The following is a 12,313-nucleotide window of genomic DNA, read 5'->3' as shown; positions in this document are numbered from 1 at the left end:
GAACAGGAGGTGATGGGCGGGGATCGGTGACGTCGTCGGAATCGTCAGCCGGGCATGACGCGTCCGAGACGTAAGGCCCCCGGTATAAGACTCGCGCATGAAGGCCTCTACGAGCATCTGTACTTAGCGTCGTGATGCATTACGAATATCTTCAGCTAAGCTAATCCACAGGTCGCATGCGGTGGGGTAAAGTATGGGTAGTCCCACATTTTACAAGGCGTGCGATAATTCTCGAAGGGTGCACAAGCATACACCTTCGAGAGCAGCTCAAGCGCTGCCTCGAGTGCAGGGGTCTGCAACCTGCGGCTCGGAGCTGCATGTGGTGGCTCTTTATGGACACCTTCGTGACGTTTTTCAGACACGCTGTGGCTCTTAAAATATTGAGGTTTTTTTTACAGAATTTGAAAAAAATTATTGGCGTTTCTTGTTATTTTGATTGCTGACCCCTGATCTAGCGCTACCTCTAGTGGCATGATTAAGCCTTTGCAGGGCTGTGCATTCACTATAATTTATATACACATTTCAATAACCTGGTAAAATAAATAAAAAATTTAAGTAATGTTATAAACTATAAAATATATTTTACTAGGTAAGGCCCACTGAGCTATATAGCTCTTTTTAAATCCTTTATATTAAGTTCGCTTGCTTACGTGCTTGCTTGCTTACGACCGTGCAAATCTTTCGGTCGTTTTTTAACCCACTTCCCGTGATCCAATCGAGCTGACATTTTCCACACAGACTCGTTGTGCGAGACAATTAATGTTCGTGAAAAAATTTTTCAAAAATTTTACACTTTTTAGGCAAAAAAATTGTATTTTACATTTATTCAAATATAACTCATTCATTGCTTTGGCTGAACGTCACAGTGTAGGAGCCCAGAGCGTAACCCCTCCACAGGCCGTGGCGGAGTAGCGCAGTTGGTAGCGCCCTCGCTTCCCATGCCAAAGGTCACGGGATCGATCCCCGCGTCCTCCACAGGCGAATATATTTTAAAATCCTTTATATTAAGTTCACTTGCTTGCTTAGGACCGTGCAAATCTTTCGCTCGTTTTTTAACCCACTTCCCGTGATCCAATCGAGCTGACATTTTCCACACAGACTCGTTGTGTGTGACAATTCATTTTCGTGAACAATATTTTCCAAAATTTTACACTGTTTAGGGAAAACAAATTAAATATTTAATTAACAATTGTTTAATACTGGCAGACAATCATCTGACCCATAGGTGGCAGCCATCTCAAGCCAGAGGACGAGAAGACTCTAGCCGCCACGCATATAAAGGATTTATAGTGAAAAACTTTGTTTTTATGGGTTTACTTGTTTTTTTATAAACGACCTGACAACAAATGATAGCTCAACGAAGCGGCTCATCATCACGTGGAAATGTACAGCAGCCAAATACTCCAAACGCGTGACGTTGATTCTAAATGTGGAGGGGAAAACCGGAGAACCCGGAGAAAAATGCACGCGACAACGGGGAGAGAATAATGCAAACTCAAATTATACAGCAGGCGTCAGGGCTGGGATCGAACCCACGACCTCCATGTATACCAGGCGAGAGCGTTAACATATCGCCACCATGGCACGTTCATTCCAGGGGCGGTTTCTTCATTAGGGCGATTGGGCGACGCACCACCAATGTCATTCAACCACAGAGTCACGCTAGCCGTCACTGTGCCTCTGGATATAGTCCAATCAGCGTCATGCTACGTTCTGTGGAGTACCGCCTCTTTTTGGGCGATTTCCCTCCAGCTGAGAATCGCCCCGAGTGGTCCCATAGACTTACATTCAAAGATGTTTTTTTTCGAACGGGGGCGCTGCAATGCATTCTCTATGGCTTCCGGGAGGGCTCGCCCTAACGTGCTTACGTCATCATACGTGCTTACGTCATCATACGTAAGCACGTTTCATCCAACAATATAATTTGTTGCCACCTAGTGGAATCTTTAATAAAAGAAACTTGAGTGGTTTGTTTTAATAGTGAGTATAGAAACAAACCAGATGTATTGTAAGTCACTTTATTTTTCATTAATATTAAAGAAGTGAAGTTGCCTTTACATGCTTAAGCTGTTAATTTATCCATTGCATGGGTGGACCTTATCCTTATCAATCATCCAGACATTTGCCCCCCCTGAGAGATTTTGCAGGAGCCGCCACTGGTTCATTCCATACACCGTGCTGTGACGGTCATCATCGTAGGCAGTATTCATGGGTGTGGCCCTGTCGAATGACGCCCACGTCGGAAGAGAGAGGGCGCTTTAACGACGGGCGCAAAGCCGACGGGAAGTGAACGTGAGCGCCAACCACAGGGGGGCTCTCTTCTTGTTCACAAACGGCTATCGTTTAAAGTTCAGCAACAGCGACTCGTCGACTCTAACGGAAAGCATCAAGACCACTTTTCCCCGTACAGGCAAACCTCCCATAGCGCTCTGGATGCGTTCTGGCTACACGAAGCGCTATGACGAAACAATGCTATAGGAGGTCACTACAAAGTGGTTTCAATCGAGATGCGTTCCTTACCGCTATATTTTTTTGTTTAACCTTTGAGCAATATGAGGACTTCGTCTGGGTATATGTAACAGCCTTAAAAATGATACTGTACACATGATAAGTGTATGAAGGAATTTTAAAGATGAAAAAATTACTTTTAATGATGAAATGAAAAAAAAATACATTAAGTTATAAACTCACCAGTGCATTCGACCGTAGCTTGTGTAAGATTAACCACGGGCTGCTGTAAACACGTTCCGCGGGAAGCTGTATTGTACTAAATATTGGGATTGATAGATCCACGGATCGCTAATGAATCGATGCTGTGATTAACCCTCGATGAATCGATAATCTAACGTGGCTGTCGGATCGACCGCGAGCAAATTCGATAAAAGACACCTGATTCAGGTTCCACAAGACTATGTATGGGCACGGGCACGCCCCTAGGGGCGACGCCACGCCCAGTTCCATATATGGGGGCGTGACCCAGAGAGCATAACAGCAGCACAGCATGATGAGAGGCAGCGCTATAAGAGGTATCCCAATATCAGTGTCAATTTCTGCCGGAACCATACCTGTCAACCCCTTATCAGTGCCTACCTTATTACAGACCAATTCAGACCTTATTGGTCAAACCGTGCCATTATAAATCTCAACGTTCATCCTACAAAGTCCCATCACAAGGGAGAAACACGAACAAATAAGACAAATAAATATTGCCCGTATTTAAACGGCTGTATACCGTATGGACCTGAAAACTTAATTTCCCTGTACATTAATACGGGGTAAACCGTATGGGTTGACAGGTATGAGGAACAATCGGGAACGCTGCTCCGGGAACGTGCGCGGCATGCATCATCTCACCTGACTGTTCCGAACCTGTTTATAGGATTAAAGACTCAAAGAGTACAATAATGTAGGCTTTTTATGGATAGACGTACCTTCTACCCTAGTGGTAGTGCCGTATGCCAATAATCCCTATTCCAAGCTGAGATTTTTATTTACACGCTATCTTTTTTATGACGCGCATTGCAATTTGCTCTGTTGTAAACAGACTCGACAAACTGCACAAGATCGCCCGGCCAGCCCGCCCAGCGGCATTCTGGGTAGAGTGAATGTCGAGTGAGCCAAATGAAGCTCTGGCGAGAGACTCACAGTAGACGAAGACCTTGGTCCTTCCCTCACTCAGCCCATCGGGTCCGCCAGACACCTGGCAGGTGAATGGGCGCGAGTCGATCGGTAAGGCGCTGTCGACCACCAGCGTGAACTCGTCTTTGATGGAGACGCGGCCCAGGTAATTTATGACGTTGTCGGCCTTCTGTATGCCACCCCCCTTGTAGTAAATTCTTGTCCGGGTCGTTCCGTCCCTCTGCAATCGCAAAACGCCATAGCAGAGCAACCGACGCAGGGCCCTTATAGTACCGGACCCTAACACAGCAACAAATATGAAATTAAACAAAATTATAAATGTTTTACCAGGTAGGGCTAACTGAGCTATATAGCTCTTTTTTTCAGAAGTGACCCCACAAATTATAGCTCAAAGAAGTGACTTATCATCACGTGGAAATGTATAGCAGCGGGGAGAACACGAAAACTCCAAATATACAGGCGTCTAGTTCGGGATCGAACCCACGACCTTCTGTATACTAAGCGAGGTCGTTAACATCTCGCCACCCATAGAGGGCTACCAGGAGGCAGTTGGGCGAAGCGTGAGTACAATGCCACGTGGTGCCGCGGGCAGGCTGCTCACGCCCTCCCGCTATTGTGCGAGGGTTCCCCGCTTGCGCTCCTCACTCACGATGAACCAGCCGAGATCCGGATCGTCGATGTTGGAGCGGCCGGTCGCCACGCTCCAGGAGCACGGCAACACCAGCTGCTGCCCGACCACCACCTCCACCAGTTCTTCCATCACTATTTCAATGTTCGCGGCATCGGCCACGGCACCTGCGAAAAGGCACCGTGTTTGGACTACGGGATGCACGGAGACGGGAGCGCAGTGCGATGCGTTTCTGCACAGCAACGTGCAGGACAGGAAGGAGGCGTTCGCAGACAATATCCGCGATAATTTTGTTTAGGTTTTCTCACGTAACGAGGCCCTTCACCGCCCAACACAGCCAAACAAATGGCATTATCACGCGGCACACAAGCGTTCAGCCACGGGCCGATCATCGTCGCAGCTCACAGTCGAGTGATAGACATCAACTTTGCCAACCAATACTAACCAGCGTGGCGAAGAACGGTCGAACAACTGTCATGACCGACACTACCGCACCTCCAGTTAGCACGGTTGGCTACGTATGGTGCGATACAAGTTCAACATAGTACGTACAATACAGACGTTGTGGAGTGACTCAGAGAGTGAGTGGGGGACTGTGGAGGGCTGGTTATGTTCTAACAATCACCGCCAGCAGCGACTGTTCAAGATGGTCGACATTATTGTGTAATGGTGTTTGATGGTGCTCCTATCACAGGTCAATTCAACCTCAAATGAGTACCTGGTGCGGTGTGTAAACATCGCCACTAGGGAGATGTGGTGCTTGCCACCCACACCTATTGTGTGCCATGTCGGTCTTCTACTTGCTAACAGCACTTGCCCCAACAGCCTGTCAAGGTTAGAAGGGGGATTCATATTATTGGGTCTTTCGATAAAGTCACGTAGATAGGTTAAAAGGACCTATCTCCGTGAACCTATCTACGTGACTTTGAACCTATCTACGTGACTTTACCGAAAGACCCAAGAATATGAATTCCTGCGGTCACGATAGCTTTAAGTCAAGATATAAGGGGGATCTTTGTCTTTGGGGATTGCTACTGGTTTCTTCATATTAATAACACTAATTAATATATTATATATCAATACCTTCACATTTATGTATTTGCGTATTTATCCAGGAAAGCCACGCTGAGTCCAATGATACATTTTTTAGGAGGGTCCTACATTGGGTTTTTAATTGTATATGTTTAAGATGTTAATGATGAGTTGTTTCTTATACAAATGGGAGGAAACCAGAGCAGCCAGAGAAAGCCCACAGATTGCGCGAGGGGGCAACGGTCTAGCCCTGCGCATATGTGAACAGATGACAGTTACAAAATGGGACCTTTTTGCCAGTATTGAAGTATGAAAAAATAAGCATAGGTTTTACCATTTCTGGCAATAAAACAGGTGTTAAGATGTTCAAACGCCAAATAGATACCTTTTGCAAGGAATCAAGTCTGCATAAAGCACACGTACTTATTGTGAACATGCAAACAAAACATGTTCTGATAATATATGCAGTCTTTGAAACTGATTGGCCAAACTAGAGACAGCCTTCTTTAGGGCCTAGTCTCACCAGTGTCAGACCAGAGAACGCAAAAAGATGAACAGTACAAGGACAATGCACTATCAGAGCATTTATAGCTCGGGATGAGCAACTACAAAATGGGACCTTTTTGCCGGTATCAAAGTGTAATAAACGACTTCCACAACGACTCTTCACTGGTGTCTTTAATTCAACAGAATGTCTGCACAACTCCGCGCTCTCTCTCTCCCTCGCTTCCCCCGCTGCCTTGACGATCCGCCTCCGTCTGCTGCCGCGGCACGCCTCTCCCTCTCTCTCCGTTCACGCCGCTAGCTGGCGGCGTGCCCGGAAGAGATGATGCTTCGCTGGGGGTTCGCCACGTAGTCGTTGGTGAGGAGAGGTAGAGCGGCGATGCAGTCCGGACCCGAGGCTTCCTACACCGACCTCGAGTCCTCTCCTGCCTCCGCTGATTTGCCTCCCGGCGGAGCTGAGCTCCGCCTACAGCCACGCCCCACGTGGAACCCTCTGGATGGTTTCTGTATATTCCCCGTTGCTCTGCCCGTACCTTTGGCCTAGATCGAATCCGTACTCCAGATTGGATTCTGGTTACCATGCAGATGTCCCCTGTAACCCCCCCAGGTGGCGCTCTCTCATTACAAAAGTATGAAAAAATAAGAATAGGTTTGACCCTTTCTGGCAATTAAACAGGTGTTAAGATGTTCAAACACCAAATATAAACCTTTTGCAAGGAATACAAATCAGCATTAACCACACGTACTAGTGGTGAACATGTAAACAAACACGCTCTGATAATATATACTTTGTCTTTGAAACTGTCTTGGTCTACACCAGATGACGATTAGTCCACTTGCTGTACCGCCGTCTCCTTGCGTGCCACGGCATGTCACCTCTTCGACACCCACGCAGAAGGGAGTTTCACAACGTCTGTGTGTGCGGTGATCCACCAACCCTCGCCGCTGCCTCCACACAGCGCTGGTTCACAGCTGACACATGCGCCGTTGTGACTGCTGGCAGAGGGGTCGATCACAGTAGATTGACCCGCGCCTGCCGGCGCTGTTCGTGAGTGCACAGGTGAGCAGCGGTGGCGCTGCGGAGCAGCGATCAAACGAGTCGCCTCTTGCCATCGGTTTGGCCATTGTGCGGCACCCAGTGGCGTAGTAACGACATTATAAGTTCAGGGAGTGCGGCAATCGGTCAGATGGGGCCCCAATATTTGATTTGTCTCGTATGTTCGCATCTAGGCTATTAAATATCGCGGCTCCTCTTGCCTAGTCACATCATCTTTCCAATCAAGGTCTCGACCATTTAACGCTGTAGGGGGCGCTCCGTCTTTGGAAAATACAGCCACGACAGCTCTGCTTGTCCACCTGGTTACACTTTGACAACTACATATAAACAAACATGCTATGCACAATTTACGGAAGCCAAACGTTACTGCTCGAAATCAATTAATATTAAACAGCATTTTCGTGGAAATAAATTTAAACCGCGTTTTAAAAAAGTTGTTGTTCTCATGGTGGTTGTCAAGGGGGCCCCAACTCGTAGCTCTGCCCCCATGCTCGTTACGCTACTGGTGGCATTGCCATTGGGTCGAGTCGAGGTTCGTGTAAAATCCCTCCTCCGCCTGTCAGGGACTCGTTGCTAACAAAAAAAAACTCAATATTTCAAGAGCCGCAATGCAATGTGAAGAGTAGACTGTCCTTAATAAACGACGTCACGAAGCAGTCCTTAAAGAGCCGCATGCGGCTGGTTGCTGAGCCCTGGTGGCCGAATCGCTAAAACGAGACGAACTCTCACCTGAAGCCCTCTCGTCGTGGCTAGCCGACATTGCTCGACACGAGCATTGGCCTTCATGCGCGCAAGAGTATCACATGGTGTTTTAATGAATAGACTTCTCGTCGGGGCTGTTTAATTTGCCATCAGCCGTAACGAGAATCAGAATTTGTATTTTTACTGGAGGTATCCGATGAGCTATGATATCAGTGTTCTTATTTATCCTGAGGTTCACAACATAATTGCTTGCGAGCCACGTATCGGCCAACACTCACCGAGTATATGAAGGCCTACCTCCGCACTCCGTGTTGATCATGGGGTTGTTTGACCATACCTCACCATCTTCTTGGTTCTTTCGGTAAAGTCACGTAGAAGGGAAGTAATAAAATAATAAAAATAAAACATAAAATAATTCTCACGACGTTTCGGCCACAACGCAAGCAGCCGTCCTCAGGTGAAGACCAGGTCTGTCGGGGAGACAGTGTCTCCCCGACGGCTGCTTGCGTTGTGGCCGAAACGTCGTGAGAATTATTTTACGTTTTATTTTTATTATTTTATTACTTCCCTTCTACGTGACTTTACCGAAAGAACCAAGAAGATGAATCCCTGCAGTCACGAAAGCTTTAAATCCATACCTCACCATTTTGTGATCAGAGCGGGTTGATGTAGGGCCAGGGGTCGGCAGCCTGCGGCTCCGAAGCCGCGTGCGGCTCTTCAGGGACTGCTTTGTGACGTCATTTATTAAGGACCACCGTCTCGTATTCGCCACACGGTGCATTGCGGCTCTTGAAAATATGACGTTTTTTTCTTACCAAATTCCGAAAAATAACTTCTTGTTTTTTTGGTTGCTGACCCCTGATGTAGATGAATGATATACAGAGCAGTTTTTGCAACACAAAGTGAGCAATGATTTGAAGACAGACCAGGATTTAAGAAAACAGACGAGTAACAACAGGAGCGCTTTTGGACCACACGCTTTTCCAACGAGGAACAATTAACCAATATGGAGGTATCAATCGGTGCGCATTGCCTGTATGGTCGCACCCGTTACACAAAGGCGCACGCTGGCGACGACTCCGGCACCAGAGCTGAAACGTGGGCCAAGAAGCACGGAGAGGTGCATGTTGGGAATCTGTTCATCATCAGCCATGCTCAATTCACTAGTGGATGAAGGCCTCCCCTGCTCTTAACAGTCAATATGATGCCGTTCAGCTGCGTGTGTTCTCCAATCCACGCGTCCATATTTCTGTCTCTCGGCATGTCTATGTTGAACTTCTTTCGCATAGTACGTAACTAACTGTGCTAATCGGAGGTGCGAATACTAAGCCTGTATCTCTTCACCGTTTTATGTGCACTCTGATTATTGGCGCGCCATGCTGTGGCCCATATACCATTACAGTTTTATTGCAGTCGTTATTGTTTTCTGTTCAGGAACATCGCCTACTAATGCCCGTCTTTAAGGGAAGTTTCATTGACGAATGTGCTGGGTGTTTGTTTCTATGTTGGCCCACAAAACGAATCTGAACTCTCATCACCAATTTTCCTAAACTTTTTATTTTACCAGGTAAGGCCCACTCAGCTATACAGCTCTTTCACATAAGCGACTTGGCCACAAATGATAGCTCAACGAAGTGGCTCATCATGGACATGTTTTGTAGACAAATACTCTAAACGCGTGTTTCTTAATGTGGAGGGAAAACCCGGAGGACTCGAATAGAAAGCCACCCTATCACGGGGAGAGAGACATACAAACTCCAAATATACAGGCATGTATGTTGAACCTTTTTCGCACCGTACGTAGTCAAACGCGCTAATCGGAGGTGCGAGTGAAGCACAACAACACAAAAAGCAGTTTCAGTGTCGGGATAAAACCCACGACCTCCTGTATACCAGGCGAGGTAGTTAACATCTCGGCACCCTGACACCCATACATATCCGTAACTTCTGTAGCATAAACACGCGCGTGTTTCAATGAATCAGAACACCTACTACACGGCACTGTACATGATCGTATGAACACAAGCATATGCGGACACGAGCATCACACGTGCCGTGTATAATCACACGACGCTGGCAATGGTGATGTGTATTGTAAAAGGCAAAACTTACTCGACAGAGCCAACAGGATGAAGATACGCGCAGTAATGCCAAGTTCCATTTTTGTAAAAGCGAATGCGGGCTCCTCGGGTGTTGCGGCAGAGGGCTAGGGAGAAGGGTTCAATACCGGGAGGAAACTGGGGATAGGTTTCAGGGTGAACGTCGTCAAAGGGCGATGAGGTGGCGAGGGTGTGGCGGTGCAAAGTGCAGCCCCTCCGAGTTGCCACATAACCGTCGGACTCCTCGCGCGTTACGGCTCCACTCCCTCCAAGGGCTGCTGTCTTAGTGAGCAGTGATATACATGTGGTGGTAGTGATGATGATGGTACAGTACCGTATCCTCCGGAAAGTAAAACACTCCGGAAAATAAGCCGCATCTCGAAATGGTATTCGCGCCATTATAGTCGCACTAATCTGGTCGCTCTCACACACGCACATTGCTACCGGATTAGAAGACGCGCCCCCAACTTGATTTATTTGACGGAAAAAAGCGTGTTTTTGCGTCGGATAATCCGCTAACTGTGATCGTAAATTTGATGACAATTATTACAAATGCACACCCATGACTATAAGTGGTTGGTGATTTGTGCATCTTTTAAAAATAAGGCCATCATTACAAAGAGCATTGGATATACTGTAGGTGCAGAACCGCACCTGTAGATTAAATATTAACCCAAGTCAAACACAGCAAACCGCTAACAAGCCCCAACTTTGCCGATGAGACACTGAATGTCGAATATGGTCCAGAGTTTTCTTGCACTTTCGTATGGCAATGAGAAGTTAGCAACATTCCATGTGAGTGTGTGTGTGTCGAGGTGCAGTGGAGTTGTGAGCACGCTGTGTTAGGAACCCGGCGAGCCAAGTTCGATTCCCACTCACGGCCAACACTAGCGACAATTATCTGAAATGGTCCTGGGCCTCCCTTAGGTCGACTCAGCCTCAAATTAGTACCTTGTGTGGTGTGAAAACATCGCCATTGGGGAGACAAATGCGACAGGGCGTGGTGTTGGCCACCCACCCCCTTGTATGCCGTGTCGGCCATCATAAGTGCTCGTTAACAGCACTTGCTCCAACAATCTGTTAATATTCTATGGTTCAATTTCGATTTAAAGCTTTCGTGACTGCAGGGATTCATCTTCTTGGTTCTTTCGGTAAAGTCACGTAGAATGGAAATAATAAAATAATAAGAATACAACATAATAAAATAATTCTCACGACGTTTCGGCCACAACGCAAGCAGCCGTCCTGATGTGGAGAGCAGGTCTGTCGACTAGACAGAGTCTGAATGACACACTCCAGGCTTGGAGCGACTATTTAAGCTGGGATGGAGGGGGGAAGGGCGCCTTGACAAAATAATTTGCATATCAAGAGGAATTTAGCATATTTGTGGGAAATGCAGATATGCGATTAGTACTACTTGTGAAATGCGTAGGAGGTTTGGCGGGGGGTTTAAAGTCATTATGCCCGTGCATTATGCAGGATTAGCAGCAACAAAGGGAGGGGATAGGGGTAACATTAATAAAGGGAAGGAATGTCAATACATAATATGTAGCTGCAGTAACTAAACCACCACGTAAACAACTAAAGTATAAACTACATATTTTTCTACTATGTAGTTTATATAAAGTAGCTGAGCTTATTGGAGAGTATATTTAGTATACTGATGCTACTGTAACGGGTTCCAGAGACACTTGTAGAGGTAACTTCTTTATTACAACACAACACTCCAACAGTCCTGATACTCTGTTACAGCCTAGGTACACAGCCTAGGTACACAGCCTAGATACTCTACTCTGGCTACGCTCTGGAACTCGCCCTCACAAGGTCGTAGAGTCGGGAGTTCCAGAGTCCCACCACTCGCTCTCACAACATCCCAGGGTCTTCAGATGGCTGGTCGTGGGTCTTGGGTCTTGAGTTACAACTGGCCCCGATCGTCTAGGGAGCTCCCCTTTTTATGCCTAGTCCAACGAGGGGTGGGGCCGTGTGCGCCACCAGACATCCCACAGAGCACACACAGCCCCCCCCCTCCCCGTTGGTGGCGCCAAAAGGCTTAAGCGCCTGGGAACCCAACGCCTGGCGCCCAGAGGCTTAAGCGTCTGGACCCCCTGGGAACCCAGCGCCTGGCGCCCAGAGGCTTAAGCGTCTGGACCCACCCGGGAACCCAGAGCCCCCTGCAGCCCCTCCCTTCTTATGTCACTACATTACCCCCCTCTACGTAGCCTCCAGCCGACCCGGCTGTCAAAAAAATACAATTGTACAATAAATTATTTGTTAACCATCAGAATGAGTGTGTGACAAATCAAGAAAAAAAAATGAGAAGAAAGCGCCTCTCCCCCTCCTGTGGTCACCGATGCAGAACAACACTGTATAAACACATATATGCAGGATGAACGCACGCCCCAATCGCCCACTATACATGATGACAAGGTGAGTGGCGTCGCGTTGGGACGAGAGTTCATGGGCGGGGGTCATGAAAATCGTTTGAGTTTTGAGCGAGTCCGAGTGGCAGGTCCATCGGTCGCGACGGAGGCGGGAGGGGACCGACGACCCGCTGTTGCGCTTGTGATCCTGGGTCGTTGATCCCGCGGGCAAGCTTGTTCCCGCTGGGTCGGCCGTGGCGGGTTTCATTCCCAAGGCACCTGAGGGCGGGAC

At 47.6% G+C, this 12,313-nt stretch overlaps 1 protein-coding gene across 1 annotated transcript in view; it reads right to left on the bottom strand.

The window, feature by feature from the left end:
* The window catches only part of LOC144942898 (CD166 antigen-like), a 34,348-nt gene extending 24,594 nt beyond the window's left edge, over positions 1–9,754 (bottom strand). Inside the window, exons 1-3 of the mRNA XM_078869900.1 lie at positions 9,675–9,754; positions 4,289–4,434; positions 3,646–3,859 (exon numbers count right to left, since the gene is read on the bottom strand). Of these exons, the coding sequence (XP_078726026.1) occupies positions 3,646–3,859; positions 4,289–4,434; positions 9,675–9,723 (409 nt within the window). The 5' untranslated portion in view covers positions 9,724–9,754. The remainder of the gene's footprint in view (positions 1–3,645; positions 3,860–4,288; positions 4,435–9,674) is intronic.
* Between the last annotated feature and the right edge of the window lie 2,559 nt (positions 9,755–12,313).

Source organism: Lampetra fluviatilis, chromosome 29, assembly GCF_964198595.1.
Source record: "Lampetra fluviatilis chromosome 29, kcLamFluv1.1, whole genome shotgun sequence".
NCBI classification, from domain to species: domain Eukaryota; kingdom Metazoa; phylum Chordata; class Hyperoartia; order Petromyzontiformes; family Petromyzontidae; genus Lampetra; species Lampetra fluviatilis.
Note: the sequence above shows the minus strand (reverse complement) of the source record. Positions and strands in the feature narration are given on the sequence as shown.